Below are 21,821 nucleotides of genomic sequence, written 5' to 3'. Positions count from 1 at the left end.
TCTTTCTTTCTTATTGCTCTTTATTTCTCATTACTTTTCTTTCTTTCTTTCTTTCTTTCTTTCTTTCTTTCTTTCTTTCTTTCTTTCTTTCTTTCTTTCGTGTAACTACATTGTTCACAATAAATGCTGTATTTTTTATTTTTTATTATTCTCTCTGCTGTATTTCCTTTTTAATCTTATATCTTCTGCCCTTCTTTCCCTACTTCTTTTCTTTCTGTCTGTCTTCCTCTCTCTCTCTCTCTCTCTCTCTCTCTCTCTCTCTCTCTCTCTCTCTCTCTCTCTCTCTCTCTCTCTCCTGCAGTAGAAACCCTGCGCTTTTTCACTCCTCCACATTTACACACTCCGCATTCATATTAAAATTGCATGTCACAAGGTGACTATTTGCGGTCCGTTAAATGCGTCGGATGTTTAAAAAAAAAAAAAACACCAAACCAGCATGCACAAAAGTCCATCCGGGGCTCCGTGTACCTCTTTACCGTGAGGCGCGAGGCCACCTGTGCTCGGAACCAGAGCCAGATTAGGCTGTGAATTATAGCGCGTCGGTAAACGCCTGGGAAACGATCAGCCTCAAGAGGGCAATTTGGCCGCAAATATGAAAATGCACAAATTTTCTGGACCCATTAAAGGCACACAGGCGCGCTCGAGCGCCGGGGTGTAATTGCGGCCCCCGGCCCCTCCCAGCGCACAATCGGGGGGCGCGAGAGCCGCTTTTAATTGCGTCCAAATAGTAATGAAATGACGTGGCGCTCGCGCGAGCACCGGCGTAAACGTCACGCGGGCCTGTGAGCAGGTAGAAGTGGCGCACGGGGCGCGTTGGAGAGCCGGTGTTTAGGGGCCATCGTGCGCAATTACGGACAATCAGAGGAGGGCTCGAGACCCCGCGTGCACTACAATGAGACCGGGTGCGCACCGTTTTATTTATTTATTTATAATTTTTTTGCGGGGTGTAGAATGAGTGATGGATGAAGGGATGGAGGGAGGAATAGAGGGAGGAAGGGAGGGATGAAGGGAGGGATGGGGGTGTTGGGGTGGGGGTTTGTGGCGCTCAAGTGCGTGCAGCTGCGCCGAGCTCGATTCAGCTCCAGCAACAGCGGCCACCTCTCGCGCCGCAATTAGCAACTCCTTTCACTTTTTCCCCCTCCTCTATTTAAAGAAAAAGAAGAGGAGGAGGAGAAGAAGAGAGAGAAAAAGAGAGAGAGAAAGAAACCCCTTAGCAGTGCCACTGTTTTCTCCCCTGTGGAATCATCTCTGGGAGAAAAGCAGCGGTTGATTGTTCCTCGAGTGGCTGCTGAAGAGCGCATTTTCATAATGGCGCTCTTAATCCTTCGCTTAAAAAATGGAAATTGCCTTAAACTGCGCCTGAATGATGAGATTGACACATGGCCTCCTGTTTTGTAGGTTATTTTTTTAAGGGTGTGTGTGTGCGTGTGTGTGCGTGTGTGTGTGTGTGTGTGTGTGTGTGTTTTTTTTTTTTTTTTTTTTGGGGGGGGGGGGGGGGTAATTTCTGACCAAGACCTTCACGATATCTCTACATAAAAGTTCACAAGGGACGGGATTTTTGTATGTTTGGTGCTGGAGCATGAATATTTCCTGGATCTTTTGATTTTTCTGAATTCATAAAGACTGTCTTCTTTCTTATTATTGTATGAAAGTGAATCTCAGGATGTGTGTGTGTGTGTGTGCACATGTGAGAGGACGTGTGTGTGTGTGTGTGTGTGTGTGTGTGTGTGTGTGTGTGTGTGTGTGTGTATGTCTGTTTGTTTGTTGAAACAGATATTGGAATATGAAAGCAGTGTTTGGTGTAGAGACGAGTCAGGACATTTTAGAAGGACGTTCTCAGGATGCTTTGAGCTGAGAAGGTTCCAGCAAGTGTAAGACTGAGATCTGTATTTGTTTGCAGATGACCACAAGCATGAGTTGATCACACACACACTTGTTGGAAGGCCTGCGATGAGTGTGTGGGACTGATTTCTGGGTAAATTTGTATGAAGTTCATGTCAGCGTCTGTATAAATCAGGAGCTGAAAATAATAAAATAATGAGGACCAAATCTGTACGTTTATTATTTTATGTATGAATTCTATAAAAAATACAAATAAATGATTATAAAATACAATTATTACATTTTTAAATACAACTTTAAAGAGTCAAAGAGAAGAGGTGTGTGTGTGTGTGTGTGTGTGTGTGTGTGTGTGTGTGTGTGTGTGTGTGTGTGTGTGTGTGTGTGTGTGTGTGTGTGTGTGTATACGAGGCTGAGCTGTAGCTCAGGTTGCAGATTCATGTGGTTAAAATGGAAATGTTGCTCAAACGGAACATGCAGAAGTAATTTATTAACAATTCTTGTAATAATTTGACCAGAAAGCAGAAATAAAAAAACAAACGTACATCAGAAACACACTGTATAGCCAATAGAATGCCAAAAGTTTGTGGACACCTGACTTTTCTGGAAAGATGTTCCTCTAGATTTTGAAATCAGAGCTCTATAGCAGGAGATCTTCCACACCAACCAATGGAAAGCATATGTTCATGGAGCTGGTGTTGTGCACAGGGGCATTGTCATGCTGGAAATTGTGTGTCTTCAACAGTTTGATGATACGTATGAGAATAAATAGGTCAGGAAAAGTCTGGTGCCCTGATCATTTTGGACATACGGCGTATTTCCAATAATCCGAAAACCTCTATAAATAATAATTTTACTATAATACTATAAATATTTAAATTTGTCATTTGTGCTGCATGTGTAAAACCCACACATTAAATGTCTTCCATTTTTTGAGGGAGTCAAACTTTATGAAACTATATACGAGTTGTTTTTATTATTTATTAATGCAAATGTTTTCATCAATATATAGTTACTTTTAATGCCTGTAAATCGAGTTCTCACTCACATTAGAGCAGCGATGAAAACAAATCCTTCACTCTGCATCATGTCTTTCTTCTCTCTAATGCAAAAGTGTAAACGTTTCTGTCTTTTAGAAAAGGTAACAGAACAAAACGCTAAAACCGGAGACTCCTTCCGGAAAAGTTACACCACCGTATTAACAATGGCACATTCTGGATGATTTCATTTTAGTGTATAAAATAATAGATCTAAAGATAACAGTTAGAGAGCAGCTAAAGAGGATTAGGTGTGTGTGTGTGTGTGTGTGTGTGTGTGTGTGTGTGTGTGTGTGTGTGTGTGTGTGTGTGTGCCCACCTATTGCATATATTTCTCTAAACTTTCCGTCCAACAAATGATCCTTTTGGGAAGAGAGACCTAAACATTCCCATTTATATTTAAGTGTGTGTGTGTGTGTGTGTGTGTGTGTGTGTGTGTGTGTGTGTGTGTGTGTGTGTGAGAGTCGTCTGAAACAGTACCCGAGACAGGAGATCAGCTCCATGATGCAGCCTGACAGTGACTTCCTGTGTGTGATGGTGCTGGAATCAGTGAGTGAGTCATTACAGCACACACTGACCCGTGAAGGGCCTGGCAGCTCCAGCATCGGCCTGTGATTGCTTCCTGCTTTACGGCACACACACACACACGCACGCACACACACACACACACACACACACTAAATAACAAACTAAATAATACTTGTATGGAAAGATACACTACCACTATTTTCTCCTGTCTCTATTTGACACATAAACGTACTCACATAAACATCTGCTGATAAACACCTGGATTTTTTTCCCTCACAAAGTGAAGAAAAGCTGCTTCTCATTTGCCTCGTAGTCAATCAGCGTCTGAGAACTTGAGGAGCTCCTGATTTCTCTCTCTCTCTCTCTCTCTCTCTCTCTCTCTCTCCCCCCCTCTTTCTCTTTTTCTCTCTCTCTGTCTTTCTCTCTCTCTCTATCATACATTGAATTTTTGTTTTTGAATGTGTGTGTGTGTGTGTGTGTGTGTGTGTGTGTGTGCCCAAGAACCAATAAAATGCCCAGTTTTACGTCATTTATTCATTCGATTTTTTTTTCCATTTTTACAAAACAGACAACGCGACAAAGGGGAGAGAAAAAGAAAGTGCTTTACAGGCTAATATCGGTTTCAATAAATACAAGAACATTGAGGCTTCGTCTTCATCCTCCTCCTCATTATCATCATCATTATCATCATCAGCATCCTTTACGATCGAGTTCAGAACACACAATACAAATGTACAGTTTAGTGACAGCTACAGCTTTTTTTATTCATTTATTTATTTATCTAATTATTTATTTTTCTATATTATAAAAAAAAACCCAAAAAACAATCAGTCCCAAATCAGGGCCGAGCCAGGCACCAGCATGACGGACACAAAACTGCAAAAAAAACAAACAACAGAAAAACACACACACACACACACACACACACACACACACACATAATCTGCTTCCAGAACATGATCAGGACACAAAAAAAGAAACGCATTTTGTTTACTGGATTTCTCGCCTCTTTCTACTCTCTGGGAAACTTCACATCTGATCATCAAAAAAAAAGGATAAATATCCTGTCACATTTTTTATTACACGTTTTATGACTTTTAATAAAAACAAAAAAAAAAAGCTCAAGCTTCTTCACATCCTCTGAAGACGAAGCGAACACATGCTGAAATGAGGTACGGTGGCCGAGAAGTGCAAAACACATTAACAAATCCGAAACCAAATTAGGTTAAAAAAGGTAGGTACAGTTAGGGAATGGAAACTTAACGATCATTGGACGAGACACCTGTCATTCAAATGTATATCTTGTATATATGTCTAATGATCTGTAAGTTTCCATTCACAAACTATACCTACCTTTTCCGGTTTGTCTGACTTGTCGTTGTGTTTTCGGATTTGTTAATGTGTTTTGCACTTCTCGGCCACCGTAAATGAGGGCTGTAGAATTTTTCTTTACATTTTTTTTTTTGTTGTAAATACAGTGACTTTTTATAACACTGACGGACTCCATTATTACTGACAGTAACGAGTAGATTCTAATCTACACCAATTAAAAAATAATCATTTGAATTTTTTTCAATCTGTGGACTCTGCAGTTCACTTCAACCCTCTCGAATAAGCGTCTTCAAGTATTGTGTGATTTTGTTTGTCCTCTGTATCGTATCGTCCATCCTCGGCCAGAACCGTAAAAATCAGACGTGTAAATTTTGAAGTTGTTCAGATCAGACGTTGTACGTCTCAGGCAGGAATCCTTTTTTTGAACACCGGATGGAGCGAGATGTAGATGTTATTAGCAGGCGATGAAAGTGGCTTAAATCCATCCGAAGCAGAGAAAGAAAGAGAGAGAGAGAGAGAGAGAGAGAGAGAGAGATGCAGTCTGTGCTGTAGATCCATGTAAACACTTGGGAACGAACACAGATCGTCTCCGTACTCAGCAAATAATCGTTTGTTTTAGCGGTTTTAAAAAACCTATTTTCAGAAAAAACCTCTCGCTACGTCCCTGCGTCCCTCTCCATGGGGTCTTTACTTTGTTTAAATCCCGCGTGAACGTTCTCCAAGCAGTCCGACATGAAAACACTTTTCAGTGTGCGCTGTACAGGTTCCCATCCTGCTCTTCTCGTTACAAGGTCCCTGAGCCGCCGCTAACAGCTCACAGGTGTGCGCGCGATTCGCCTGCAGGTGAGGAAAATCCCGTCCGCTGATGGGCAGGGGGGAAACGCCCGTCTCCTCGTGAGGTCGGAGGTCAAGAGCACGCGGGGACGGTGACGCTGTCCTTCAGCCAGAGGCGACCTCTGAAGAGAGGACGGATGTTAGGAGCAGGAGGTCAGGGTTGAGGGGTCAGGGGTCAGCGTGGTGGGGTGGGTTAGCGGCTGAGGGGCAGCTGAGGCAGAGACATGGCCTGGTGGGGGAGACTCTGTGTGGTTAGCACCGAGAACGGATGACCTGCAAATGCAGAAACAAGGGATTAATACAAACACACACACACACACACACACACACACACACACACACACACACACACTAGGACTGTGCATCTCCATAACTGAGGCCGATGCATTTCGCAGCTCGATGTATAGTCGACGATACAATACATTTAAGATACATATGAAGCAGCTCTCGATGCGATGCGATTTCCATGCGCCACTTTCACACACACGCCTTTGTAGTCCAAAAACAAAGATCAGATAAAACCAGACGGTTTTTTTTGGTTCTGTCTCCAGAAAGTCACAGCTCTACCTCTGCCATGTTAATCTGTATTCTATGTGACTCTCGGGACATGCCACGTTCTCCGTAGTGTTCTGATACATCATATTCATGTAGCAGCTCACTTATTTATAATAATTAAATAATTAAAGTATAGTAATAGTCCTAGTAATATATATATTAGTCACTTACTGTCGATGTAGCCTCGCAGTGCCACCATGCGCGCTCTGTCCGGGCTGCCAAAAGGTGAGTAATGCAGCTCGTCAGGCAGCGAGGGGGGCATGCGTGCCTGCGGGTGGGCCTGAGGAGGGCCACCATGCTGCGGCGTGTGCTTTTTGTGTCTCGCTCGACAATTCTGAAACCAAACCTGCAAACAAAACAGGACAGTTAAAGTTGCCTCTTTCTGCCACACTGTCTTTACACTACATCCCTCACCCTCCTATTAAAGGTAAAGAGCTTCATGGCATAAAACGCAACAGATCCATAACAGCATGTTGTAATGAAGCAGGAAGTGTTTTATTCTTCTTAATCCAAAAACAGTTTGATAATGAATACAGCGTTTTATTCATTCATGAATCAGAAGACACATCCTGAGCCCAACTAAGGAACTCAGAGATAATCAGTGGAAGTGAGAGTAAAAGCAGTCTCACCTGTATGACTCGTCTGCTCAGCCCTGTCATGTCTGCTAGCTTCTGCAGCGTCTGAGCGTCAGGATTGTTATCCTGTGCGAACTGAGCCTGCATCACCTGCACACGAAGCGGCGCAAAACCATTATGGACCTGAAGCACCCTGGTCGTGTTATGTAATAAAAGATTCTCATGTTTTTAGAATCAGGGCTTCGTACCTGAAGCTGCTCAGCGGTGAAGGAGGTGCGAGCACGTTTCGCCGGTTTGGGCTGGCTGTCCTGCTCCGACGGCACGGCTCCTTCCAGAGTGAGGCCACTTCCTGTACGAAGAATTCAAGAGAGAGATGCACAAGCCCTCAGTATATGCTAGATCTCGAAATGTCCACCAAATACAAGGAATCTCCACAGCTCGTGATCACACAGCGTACTCACCGCTCTCAGCCGCCCGCTTCAGGTTCTCCACCATGGTGTCATAGTGGATCCTGCACAACACCTTCTCCTCCACCAAGCCAAACTCCTCTCCAGTGGAAAGTTGCCGTTTGCAGGAGAAGCAGGCGAAGCAGGCCAGGTGGTAAGCGTTCCCACGAGCTCGTCTCACCCAGTCGCTGGCGTAGATCTGGCGTCCGCAGCGGGCACACTTAGTACCAAACCTACTGTGAGAGAGACAAGGCCTGGCGCATCAATACTCTGCAGATGATATGTGTTCATCTACACATGTATCTTTTACACATATCATTTCTACCTGTCTCAACCATAAATTTTTGTTCTCATGCGAAGTACCTCCCTTATCATAGGTTTCCAACCAAGAATCCAGAAACCACATTTTTTTCAAACTCAGAGAAAACAGCTATCTGCCTTCTTCTACATACCGGAGCTCACAGACACCCATGATTGGCTTATGTCTCTATGACTTACGAACAAAAACATCGGACTGATTCAAACATCACCAGGATCTAAACTCAACAATTGAGAAAAGAGCCCTAATGTCTGCTTACCTCCAAAAATCTAAGCGAAAGCAGATTAAGCGTTAGGGAGTCTGTTGCAACTTTCTAAAACTTCACATAATTGTGATATTCACCATGTGAAGAAATCACACTCAGCTGTTTGGGCAAGAACTGAGATATTAAACTAAACCTACAGTAAAAACCATGATGTCTTCCAAATAATGATGATGTTCTAAAGTGGTCTAATTGTTCATAAAAAATAAAACAAAAAAAAATACGTATTTGGACGGAATTCGGATAAGACGGAAGTACTTTTACTAGGACCACATGCAGCCAGAAGTAAACTTTCCGATTCCGTAGCATCTCTGGATGGTGTTTCTGTTTCAGTGTGTACAGTAGTTAAAGACCTCGGTGTGATTATTGACCCGAGTCTTTCCTTTGAGTCTCACGTGAATAATATCACCAGGATCTCCTTCTTTCACCTTAGAAATATTGCTAAAATTAGAAATATGATGTCGTTACAGGATGCAGAAAAACTAGTAGATGCTTTTGTAACATCTAGATTAGACTACTGTAACGCTTTACTGTCTGGGTGTTGGAGTAAGTGCAGAAATAAGCTTCAGTTAGTTCAGAATGCCGCAGCAAGAGTCCTCACTAGATCTAGAAAATATGAGCACATCAGCCCTGTTTTAATCATCTACACTGCTCCCAATTACATCTCACACTGATTATAAAATACTACTACTGACATATAAAGCACTTAACGCTCTCACGCCGCAGTATCTGAGTGAACTTCTGTACCAGGATGATCCTCCACGCCTACTTAGATTAAAAGGTGCAGGCTATTTGTTGGTACCTCAAATAATGAAGACTCCAGCAGGGGCAGATTTTTCTCTTATAAACCCCACAGTTATGGAACAACCTTTCAATCAGTGTTCAGTACTCAGACACACAGTGTTTAAGTCTAAGCTGAACACATTCAGTCTTTAGTCAGTAGGTGTTTGTGAGGTAAAGGAGCAGATCTGGAGGGATCATGGATATATAAAAGGGAGCGTGGTGTCTCTTATCCCAGAGATCCTCATGTCTGTGTTACCCTCTGGTTCTCCTTTTTAGTTCTGCTGCACAGTGCACATTTATACAACAATAAGGAGATTTAATAATCCACATTTTTCAATCCCTGTCACACCTCTTCTCTCTCTCTCTCTCTCTCTCTCTCTCTCTCTCTCTCTCTCTCTCTCTCTCTCTCTCTCTCTCTCTCTCTTTCTCTCTCTCTCTCTCTCTCTCTCAACAGTCTGCTACACTCTCCATTACTGCACCTCAACATCGTTTATCTGTAATAAATGGACATTTGGTGGCACCCAGATGAGGATGAGGTTCCCTCTTGAGTCTGGTTTCTTTCAAGGTTTCTTCCTTCTGCATCTCAGGGAGTTTTTCCTTCACCACAGTCTCCACTGGCTTGTAAATCAGGGACAAACTTTTCTTATTCATTTTTTTCACCATAATATCTGTGTAAAGCTGCTCTGAGACGATGTCATTGTTAAAAGCTCAATACAAATAAAAGTTAATTATATTGAAGTGTATTCAGGATATAATATAAAACAACAGCATTACAGAAATCCGTAGAAGAAAAGCAGACATACAGCATGATATACAGAAACCCTGATGCAATTTCAAAACATATAATCATTTTTAAGGACACTAGGATAGACAGACAGATCTGTTCGATTCTTTGCAGCCCTGAAATAAGCCCCGCCCCTTTTCGCAACAGCTCAGCTTCAAATGTTGGAAATGGGGATTGTAATGAAAGAATTACTGATATTCATGTATTTAATTGCAATTGTAATTTATCTGTCATGCCTCAGAAGACTATAAAAATTGCATTAAATTGAAATTTTTGATGTCATCTCACTTGTGTTGGGGCACATGACCTTTCCCATGGGCCTACCTGACTTGTTCTTGGTCCCCCCTGTGCCACCCCATTAAAGAAATCCTAAAATCGCCCCTGCTCTACACCAACCTTCTCCACCCCAATCTCCTCCATGCTGACCTCCTCCACACTGACCTTCTCAATACCACCCTTCTCCACACCGTTCTCCTCCACACTGAACACTTCAAAAATGACCTTTTTCACGCCAAACTTTTCTACATCAACCTCCTCCACACTAAAATTCCCCACACTGTTCTCCTCCACACCAACCTCCACACTGACCCGCTCCACACAAATACACTTTGCTAGAGATGTGGGCATGGTTATTTCAGGCCACTATAACAGTGTTGTCTTGGTTTCTATAAAATTAAATCCTTATTTTAGGTCTTCAAATTAATTATAAATAATAAATTATTATAAACATTTATAGGCTTATAATTATAATGTAATAAAGAACAAACACTTTAGACATGCCCAGGTCTGGTCAGTGTGGAGAAGGTTGGTGTGGAGAAGGTTAATGTGGTGGAGAACAATGTGGAGGAGTTTAGTGTGGGGTAAGTCAGTGTGGAGAACGATGGTGTTGAGAAGGTCATTGTGGAGAAAAACATAGTAGAGAAGGTCAGTGTTGAGAAGGTGATTGTGGAGAAAATCAGTGTTGAGACAGAGATTGTGGAGAAGGTCAGTGTTGAGAAGGAGATTGTGAAGAAGGTCAGAGTGGTTTGGCACAACGGCTGAGACTAATGCTGTGCAGATGGTGGTGGTTTGCATGGGAGCCCCAATTCTTAGACCTTCTCACAAACACACACACACACACACACACACACACACACACACACACACACACATGCATGGACCCATCGACCACCACCACCACACCTCTGGCACACGGAGCGCTTGTGTAAATAACGTGTCGCACACCACCTCCTCCAACCACAGAGAAATGTGGGTTATCAAGATGACTGATTTGGCTGGTTCCTGTTTCCCTTCGTCCCAAGAATGATGACACCAAGCTTGCAGGCCGAATGGTGCAGCCGAGGGGCCCTTGTTCAGGGCTTGGTAGGGGGGTGGGGGTGGGGATAAGAGCAAGGGGGAGTTTGGGGTTGGATTTTTATTCACTAAAAATGACATCATTGCAGTCTACAGGCTCACAGATAACTCAACTGGAACGTTCCTGACGAAACCATTTTTCCTATTTTTAATCCGCACTCAGGTTCCCAAACCCTGGTGTGATTAATGCGATGCTTTTCTGTTTAATGCTGATTTTATTGTATTTTTTAGCAGAAAATTACTGCTAATGTTATGTTTCTATTCATGGCCCAGGAATGAGATCCATTTAAACGAAAACTGTGAATTTTGCGCCTTAGATTTGGGAGAACGTTGCACAGCACAATACGTCTTCTGTTCAAGTGGTTGGAGTCATTAAGACACTGTTGCTAGGCGACCAGAAAACACAGAGTATAAGCTAGTCAGTGATTGATTTGGATGCTAACATTTGTACATCAAGAAGGATGAGGTGATGTGGAAACAAAACAAAACTGTCTTGAACATCAACATTTCATCAACACATATATATATATATATGTGTGTGTGTGTGTGTGTCTGTGTAGACATGACCAAGTAAAGCCTTGGAATGCTGTAATTACACTGTTATTACATTTAGCATCCATCGCTAACTGACCTGCTATGTTGAGAAATCTTAGAAATGTGTCCCAACTTCACAAATCCGTCTCAAACACCGAATACAACACAAAAAGAAAACTGTAGAAAAAGGAATAAAAAATCCTACAACCAAAAGAATAAAGAATTAGAAATTCTTGAATCAACTGCTCAAAGTAATTCTAAAAGTGTATATATACATTTTTAATCCCCCTGATAAAAGAATTTGAATGTAATGTGTAAAGAAAAGGGTTTAGAAATTCTAATGTAATCTGAGTGAGAACCTTAAATATTCCTGTTTCACCACAGAGTTTCAGCTCAGCACAGAGACTCTTACAGAGGTTTGATGTAATTTTGTCTTTCTGCTTGTTTGCTTTAACATAAAAAAACATCTGTAATCATTGAACAGGTTTCAAAGCTGTTCAGTGGCATTGTGTATTTTACTAAACTGGGTTCTGACAGAACCAAACCGCACAAACAACACAACTTCTCTGTAATGATACATGACTGTTTGAAAAAATGTGGAAATCTCGACCACCACTAACAACAGTACCATCACTATCAGCACCAACACTACAAACACAACCACTATCAACACCATCACTATCAACACCATCACTATCAACACCATCACTATCAGCACCATCACTATCAGCACCAACACCACCAACACAACCACTATCAACACCATCACTATCAACACCATCACTATCAGCACCAACACTACCAACACAACCACTATCAACACCATCACTATCAACACCATCACTATCAGCACCATCACTATCAGCACCAACACCACCAACACAACCACTATCAACACCATCACTATCAACACCATCACTATCAGCACCAACACTACCAACACAACCACTATCAACACCATCACTATCAACACCATCACTATCAGCACCATCACTATCAGCACCAACACCACCAACACAACCACTATCAACACCATCACTATCAACACCATCACTATCAGCACCAACACTACCAACACAACCACTATCAACACCATCACTATCAACACCATCACTATCAGCACCATCACTATCAGCACCAACACCACCAACACAACCACTATCAACACCATCACTATCAACACCATCACTATCAGCACCAACACTACAAACACAACCACTATCAACACCATCACTATCAACACCATCACTATCAGCACCATCACTATCAGCACCAACACCACCAACACAACCACTATCAACACCATCACTATCAACACCATCACTATCAACACCATCACTATCAGCACCATCACTATCAGCACCAACACCACCAACACAACCACTATCAACACCATCACTATCAACACCATCACTATCAACACCATCACTATCAGCACCAACACTACCAACACAACCACTATCAACACCATCACTATCAACACCATCACTATCAGCACCATCACTATCAGCACCAACACCACCAACACAACCACTATCAACACCATCACTATCAACACCAACACTACCAACACAACCACTATCAACACCATCACTATCAACACCACCACTATCAACACCATCACTATCAACACCATCACTATCAACACCATCACTACCAACACAACCACTATCAACACCATCACTATCAACACCATCACTATCAGCACCAACACTATCAACACAACCACTATCAACACCATCACTATCAACACCACCACTATCAACACCATCACTATCAGCACCAACACTATCAACACCATCACTATCAACACCATCACTATCAACACCATCACTATCAACACCATCACTATCAACATCACCACTATCTGCACCAACACTACCAACACCATCACTACCAACACAACCACTATCAACACCACCACTACCAACACCATCACTATCAACACCACCACTATCAACACCATCACTATCAACACCACCACTATCAACACCATCACTATCAGCACCAACACTACCAACACAACCACTATCAACACCATCACTATCAACACCATCACTATCAACACCACCACTATCAACACCACCACTATCAACACCATCACTATCAGCACCATCACTATCAACACCATCACTTTCAGCACCAACACTACCAACACAACCACTATCAACACCATCACTATCAACACCATCACTATCAACACCACCACTACCAACACCATCACTACCAACAGCACCACTATCAACACCATCACTATCAACACCATTGCTATCAACACCATCACTATCAACACCACCACTACCAACACCATCACTATCAACACCACCACTATCAGCACCAACACTACCAACACCATCACTACCAACAGCACCACTATCAACACCATTACTATCAACACCATCACTACCAACAGCACCACTATCAACACCACCACTACCAACACCATCACCACTAACTACACTACCAATATTATCACTATCAAGACCACCACTATCAAGACCATCACTACCAACACCATAACTATCAGCACCACCACTATTAATGCCACTACTATCAACACCAAAACTATCAACACCATCACTATCAACACCACCACTATCAACACCACCACCACTAACTACACTACCAATATTATCACTATTAAGACCATCACTATCAACACCACACTATGACTATCATTATTAACACAATCACTAACACCACCCCTGCAAACACCATCACTATCAACACCACCACCACTAACTACATGACTAACGCCATCAGTATCAACACCACCACCACTAACTACACTACCAACACCATCAGTATCCACACTATCACTATAATCACCACCACCACTAAGACACTATCATCACCATCATTATCAACACCACCACTAACTACACCACACCATGACTATCATTATTAACACCCCACCATTACTATTAACACTGTCGCCACTAACTACACCATCATCACTATCGTTAATAACTTAATTTTTACTACCACTATCACTTTTTCCTCCTCTACCTACACCAGCACTGAGGATCCAACCAGCACATCTATAACTACCACCTTCTTCACCACCACCATCACCTCACATTACAGCAGGAGCAAAGAGCAGTGTTTTGAGCAGCAGGTATATAACTGGGATAAAATAACAGAAAAAACACCCAAACCTGAGGAGGTACAAGCCTGGAGGATTACTCCTGATGTGTGATGTGAGGTTCGATCATTTCCAGAAACCATCTGTTTACTTTGAGAGGAAGTTATGACAACGTGCTCAATGTGACACGTCACATGTGGAATGTGGAGGCTCCTGAAACGACCTAAACACACTTTACTCATAAAAAATCATCCTCCACCTTCATTCAGGCTTCAGGTGAAATTTTATCACTTCATAGGAAATTAGGAACATTTAATCATAGTGGTTTTTTTTGGAGTTTCCTGTAACAATAGAAGTCAGTAAAAACATCATGAAGACTTGTGGAGGAGAGACGTGAGGAGCCGAGTTGAGCCTCTTCTCCTTGTCTGATTAAAAGTCATCTCTGTCTTCCTGTGTGGCCCTCCACTTATGCTCCTCGGCCTGTTCGCTTGTTTTTTTTTTCTCCTTAGGTACAGCCTCGGCAGTGTCCTGCCTCCCCTGCTGCTGAGAGTAAACCCACTCTGATTTCCTGCAATTACACCCGATTAGAGCAGCTGTCAATCCGGCGCAGACGAGAGACCGACACATCCACGTCTACGTCTCCTGATTTTTAGCTCAAAACACATAACTGCGCTCTACAGGACATCAGATTATAGGTTCTGTATCTCCAGACCATCAACGTGGACATGTAGAGTAGCTGCTAATTTACCTGCAGGGATCGTTAAAGAGTGTGACCAATTAATGAGACATTATTCTAGACAGATTTCTGCCTACTACATTTTGTAGCTCAGAGTCACTTCAAGATTAACACCAGATGAACTTATGTTCTCCTTCTCTCTCTCTCTCTCTCTCTCTCTCTCTCTTTCTCTCTCTCTCTCTCTCTCTTTCTCTCGGTGTCTGTCTGTCAGGTTCCGTCTGGGAGACACATCATTTCCAAGCCACATAGTTTCGTGTAAGCCTGCTGAAAAGCCAAAATTTCTCATTTTTCATTTTGGAATGAAGTTTTCCTATTCCAGATTTATTTATATCACATTATTCACATGGACCAAGAAATTTTGAACCTTACATTCAAAGGAATAGAACTCCTACACTAACGTGTACAAAGGAATCACCAGCTATGATTTATCCATGCAAGAAGACCCTAATCCTTAGAGGAAACGAAATTCTAGAATTCCAGGCACACATGCAGGAAGAGATTCTAGAACCCCGCACATGAAGAATAGGCCAATGAAATATCCAAGCACAAAGGAATTCAGAAAGCGAAAGAAAGAGAAAGATGAGCAAAGAAAAAATTCTAGAATCATGTCTACAAAAGGAGCTCTAGAACCCCAAACACAAAGGAATGGGAACTCTATAATACAGTCGCATTTACAAAGAAACAGATGCTTTAGAACAATGAGTACAAAGCGCTGAGTCTGGTGCACAACAGAATAGAACCTCATGCAGCTGTAGAACCCTATGCACAAAGAAAAAGGATGCCACAAACACACAGGAACAGAAACTGTAGAACCCAATGCACTAAGAAATAGAAACCTCACGGCCCAACTCATTTAGGAATGAAAACTCTAGAACCTCAAGCACGAATAAATACAACTTTTACAACTCCATGCACAGAAAAATGTGAAACCCTAGAACCCTATATCCAAACTAATGAAAACTCTAGAACTCTATGTACAAAGAAGTATATCAACCCTAACACTAGATTTACAGCGGAATATAAACTCAAGAATCCCGATGCACAAAGGAATAGAAACTCTAGAACCTCCTGTACAAATGAATAGAAATGTTACAATATTATGCAGAAAGAAATAGAAACCCTATGACCTCATATCCAAACATAGAGAAACTTAATGTACAAAGAAATATATCAATAATAATGCTGCATGCATAAAGGAATATCCAAACTAATAGAAATGAACGCCATGTTCTAGAATTTGTTTCTATTAATAAAGCATTAAATTAATGAGCTCGATAAAACAAAAACATTCTTTCAAATAATATGAGAAAACCTTGAAAATATTTAATGTTTCTGGAAACATGTTATTATCAGTAAACATGTAATTATCAGTAAACATGTAAACAAACAAATATAAAATATGACTTCTTTGGACCCAAACAAGTCAGGAGCGAGTGATGGACCTGAGCAGGAATCGAATAAACATCTAAATCTACAGTCACATCCAGATTTCTGTGAAGAGATTTTTCTCTCCACACTGTCAGAAAAAAACTTTACAAAAAAAATTTTAATTGTGAAAATTGTGCAGTTTTGAGTCTTTTTTTAAGCTCATTATCTTCATGTCTGCAGGTCAAAGAAACATATTAAAGATACAGGAGATACAAAATGCTTGGCACTTTGCAGCTTTAATGTGTATCTGAACCATATTTTTGGAATCTGCAAGCCATAAAATCATGCAGTGTTTTTTTTTTTTTTTGACAGCATCTTGGACCAACTCCATTTTATCTCCTGATCTCAGGACTGAGCGGCACACCGAGAGAAGGTCTGAGAGCTGCTGAAGGAAACTTCTCAAAGAGCTGAGGGTTCGATCCTCACAGAGAGCTTCACTCACTTACGCCTGACTGCATGACAACTTGAAACTATTACAGCCGGCTTTTTACTTGTCTGCAAGAATATCTAACACAGTCAATCACCGCGTGGCCTCCGGTAATGTTCCCATGATGCCTTGGTATACAAAGGCCTCCATATAAATAGTAAAAAAAAAACCTAAATACATACGTAGGGCTGAAAGCTAGAAGCTGTGGGAACCAGGTTTTCCTTTCTTGCTTTTTTTTACATTTTATTTTAGTGATAAGAACAAAATTCCCAGAGGGTCGCTTTAATTTGAGTTTAGATGGGGTTTTTTTGTGCAAAAAAATTGCCTTAAGGACATGAGTGAGATTAAAAAAAGATTAATATGCAGTGTGTGTGAAATGCATGTGTTTGGGATTTTAATGCAGCGTTGTGTAAGATTTTTATTAACAAATCACACAGCAAAAAAAAAAAAGAAAAAAAAAAAATCAATCCAGGACGGTGTTATCTCTGTATGCTGATTTTAATCTGATCTATCTCCTCTTTGATTGAATGCAGAATAAAGAGAAAACACACACACACACACACACACACACACACACACACACACACACAAGTGACACAAAGCTGGCAAAAAAACATTCCCTATGAACACTACTGATCTACACCCAGCACTTGTGCCTTTCTCCAACAAAACTGCTGCACAGATGTGTGTGTGTGTGTGTGTGTGTGTGTGTGTGTGTGTGTGTGTGTGTGTGTGTGTGTGTGTGTGTGTGTGTGTGTGTGTGTGCACCCAGCCCCAACACGGTCCGTGAAGAGCCAGCGGCATTCACAGCCTATCATGTGAAGCATCACTTCAGATTATTGGCTCTAACACAGAAAACAAATGTTCCCCTAAAAACACAGTATCAGCTGTAAAAAGGCGGCCAGTCACTTCACACGGCCCGTGAGAGGAACAAGCCGAGAAGAAGGCAGGCCAACATCCTGCACGCTCTGCAATCACCACATCTCTCACACACACACACACACACACACACACACACACACACACACACACACAAAACCCCTCACATCCCATCACATCCTGAAGACAATTTCACAGCAGCTCGTATCTTTTCACTCGGCACTCAGCACTCCGAACCCCACGCCATCAAAATACCCCCACAATCTGCCACCATGACATTACTATTATACTGGAGGATGTGTTCACTGCTGGCTGTGTGTGTGTGTGTGTGTGTGTGTGTGTGTGTGTGTGTGTGTGTGTGTGTGTGTGTATATGTGTGTGTGTGTGTGTGTGTGTGTGTGTGGTGTGATGTAGTCAAAGCCTTGTTGTCTGTCAAATTATTACTTTCAGTTGGTCACAATTCCCATCCTCACATCCTCAAATTATTCTATTATAAGTGGTCTATAAGTTTGTCTACGTTTTGTCTATAGGTGCAGGAATAATATGACTCTCAGACTCGAGTCGCTAACAACAAGAAGGAAATGTTTATCAGTGAGTTTATCTTTACATACGGTACATCTGGTATAACACCAAGGATCTGTTCTTATACTCAGGGCAAATTCAGACAAAATACAAATCTAAAACATCACCGTTCGATTAAACGACCAATCAGAACTCTGTTTATGGTGCAGAGTTTCACTGATTTCAGCTTCATAAAAAAACACAGCTGTGTATCTTTTTTTACATGGTCAAAAATTGAACCTTTAATGTTTTAGAGTCATTTAAAAGCACTTTGCGTTGACCAGAAAACAACAAAACACAATGTGGTCACAAACACAGGTACTACAGGTACTACAGGTACTACAGGTACTACAGGTACTACAGGTACTCTGAGCAGCTTTCTCACATCATTCAATCATTTATATTGTTTATTAAGTGAAGCATGAAGCACTGAAATGTTCCTCTTTTGGATCAGGAAGATCACCAAGATAAAAAAGTATCATCAATCATGAAATAAAATTTTGTTAACCTCATTTTTGTAATCATTTTATTTAAACACATAGAACTTAATAATTGCACTGAACAGATTGAATAGGGTGTGTGTGTGTGTGTGTGTGTGTGTGTGTGTGTGTGTGTGTGTGTGTGTGTGTGTGTGTGTGTGTGTGTGTGTAATTACTGATATTTTTTAATGCTCTTCGTCTGCAATACATTTCCCAAATCATATACATTATAATATTCTCCATATTTACACATTAATATTTTTTTTTTAGATTATTTGGTCTAAAAAAATTGTTATTAAACATTCAAAGTAATGTACAAAGTTTGAGAAAAACCCAAAGAGGTTTAAAGTTTCAAGGAACATAAAATCAAACTTTTTTCCTCCTCGGAATCTGAAAAGGAAAAGCGGCCCGGCTTCGGGATGAAGTGGAAAAAAACTTACCCTACCTGAAATAATCCATTTTGCAGAAGATCTCCTTGTTTTTGATGTAGCAGCTGCTGTGTTGGCGCAGTGAAGTCCTGCAGACCGAGCACTCCAGACAGCGCACGTGCCACATCAGATTATTTACCTGCCAGCAACAAGAACAGAAAAATTATTATTATTAATAATAATAATAATAATAATAATAATAATAATAATAATAATAATAATAATAATGCACGAGTACATTTTATTTTCTGTGGGTTGTGGTACATGATTACTGCGCTTGCGGTCGATTTCGAATCTTTTTTTTTACCTGCGCCGCTTTTTGAGCTCGTGCAAATTTATTCACATTTATAGCGAATGAATAATACAATTATTAATTAGAGAATGTATCACTAAAACCGCCTTCACTCACGTGCACAATAATCCGCTTCACTATTAATGGCATTTTTTTTTTTTGCACGCATTTTACACAATTTGCTCATGTCTAGAAGATCAAAACACAGGTGTCCTGCTAAGATCTTTCCCTCAGTCCTTATCTTCATTCCAAACCTGATCGCTCACATACTGCGTTCTTCTCCTTAAAAAAGTTGCATTTCCGCAATGCCAGAGAAACACCCCAGATTATCTTATGAAGGACAAACGCTGGATTTTATTTATTTCGACGGTGGAAATTAAAACAATCGAACACAAATTTCTTTTTGTGGAGAAGCTAAAGAATTAGGTGCACGTGCAAGTATTGATTTAACAACAATAAAATAATAACAGTACAAATAATAATAATGATAATGCAATTATAAAACATTTTATAAGTCATGCAGCAGTTGTTTTGACCACTTTATTTGATAAAAATGTGGGGAAAATAATTAGTTTTGTGTTTTATTCGTGCCTGCACATTTCACCGAAAATAATAAAAATACAGAATACAGGAAAAGAGGGTGGAAAACGAAATTCTGATATTCGAAGAATAGTACTTATAAAGGAGAAAATATATGATTCTGTGTTAAATAAATAAATAATAATCCTGGAAGCGCGTGAAGACGCTGCTCGGTTGTTCTTGAACAGGTTAATTGGGGCAGATCACTTGTTAAAGAGAAACACAAGTTGCACGTGCTGCTGCTCTCACGCTTGTGAGATTGTGCTTTTTAACTTAAAAAAATAAACTTTTCTTTTTTTTTGTTTTCATTAAAAACACGAGACATTTTGAACAATGACCATCAGAAAAATCCTGATAATCCACACGCACGCGCATTTTACAACATCGATTTGTTTCTACACTCAAAAAAAAAAAGCGCCACCGCGCTCCTAGTGTTATACAGCTAATAAACCTAATAATAGCACACACACTTTCATCCACTAGTGTTTTGGATTTTTTTTTGCTTTTACCAAACACCTCAGTTTTTTGAAGCAAATAAAGACACGCTGTGTGACGCGCATTTACACCGTCGGTTCATATATTTTTTTTACCCTTATATAATTCTTTAAATAATTATATTAGTGCTAATCACAACAATAACACCCCTCCCCCCCCCCCACACACACACACGCACACCCATGCATTTTAACCCTCTGTTTCTTTAAAGCTCTATGAAAGTTTTTATGCGCCATTTTATTTCACTCTACACACATTTTACGCTTTTTGTGTTCATTAAATCGCTGCTGCAAAAAAATATATAATCATGTACACAATAATACAAAAAATCCCATATTACTCGTCTTATCAGAACACTTTGCATGCACGCACGCGCAGCTGTGTTCCTGCGTGAGACAACTCACAAAAATTTATAAATAAAATAATCATGATCGACCCCATAACTCCAAGCGCACGCGCGCAAACGGACGCATGCAAACGCGTTACTTTCCGATCCGATCTGATGCGCGATCACGGCACAGCCTCGTGCACGCGCAACCAGGAGAAAGTGCATCACATCACACACAGCGCGCGCAATCCTTTATCTTGCACCATCATCGTAACCACTGTCATCATCACCTTCACCACCACCATCATCATCATCACCATCACCATCACCATGTACGAGCTGAGCACAAAGAAGAAGGAGAAAAAAAACTAGAAGAAGAAGAAGCTCAAGCTCAAGCAGTGGTCTGAAGCGAGCTGTAGACGCCATGGCTTTTCTTCTCACCTTGAGCAGGTACCTGTCGAGGATCTCGAGGCCGCAGCTCGCGCACACGTTCTTGCCGGTGGAGGGGACGGAGGAGGCGGAGGCGCTGGATGTGGGCGAGCAGATCGACGGCGTGGACGGAGGACTGGGAGAGCAGCGTGGCTCCTCTTTCTCCATCACCGACCTCTGGGATTCGCCGTCGGAGTGGGACTATACGCAAGACGCGCGGGCACACAAACACACACGCACAGACACACGCACACGCACACGCGCACAGGCGTTAACTAAATCAAACAACACGTGAAGCCACACTGCGAAATGAATATTATTCGGTTATTGCGCCATAATTTAAAGCTTAATTACACAGCTTTCTTCAACGATTTGTATTCACTCACACTCACACTCACACACACACACACACACACACACACACACACACACACACACACACGCACACACACACACACGCACACACACACACGCACACACACGCAATGTGCATA

The 21,821-nt window shown here is 41.4% G+C and overlaps 1 protein-coding gene across 3 annotated transcripts in view; it reads right to left on the bottom strand.

Annotated features, from left to right (window-relative positions):
- Positions 1–3,918: 3,918 nt before the first annotated feature.
- The window catches only part of lhx6a (LIM homeobox 6a), a 21,147-nt gene continuing 3,244 nt past the window's right edge, over positions 3,919–21,821 (bottom strand). For 2 of the 3 annotated variants that reach the window (XM_083567757.1, XM_083567759.1), the window contains exons 2-8: positions 21,340–21,528; positions 19,222–19,343; positions 7,162–7,382; positions 6,949–7,049; positions 6,755–6,850; positions 6,297–6,471; positions 3,919–5,843 (exon numbers count right to left, since the gene is read on the bottom strand). In XM_083567757.1, coding sequence (XP_083423883.1) covers positions 5,764–5,843; positions 6,297–6,471; positions 6,755–6,850; positions 6,949–7,049; positions 7,162–7,382; positions 19,222–19,343; positions 21,340–21,528 — 984 coding nt within the window. In that variant the 3' untranslated portion in view covers positions 3,919–5,763. The remainder of the gene's footprint in view (positions 5,844–6,296; positions 6,472–6,754; positions 6,851–6,948; positions 7,050–7,161; positions 7,383–19,221; positions 19,344–21,339; positions 21,529–21,821) is intronic. The other variant, XM_083567758.1, reaches the window with a different exon arrangement.

The sequence above is a fragment of the Silurus aristotelis genome, assembly GCF_946808225.1.
Source record: "Silurus aristotelis genome assembly, chromosome: 18".
In the NCBI taxonomy this organism is placed as follows: Eukaryota; Metazoa; Chordata; class Actinopteri; order Siluriformes; family Siluridae; genus Silurus; species Silurus aristotelis.
The sequence above is the reverse complement of the archived record's forward strand: the minus strand, read 5'-3'. Positions and strand labels throughout refer to the sequence as shown.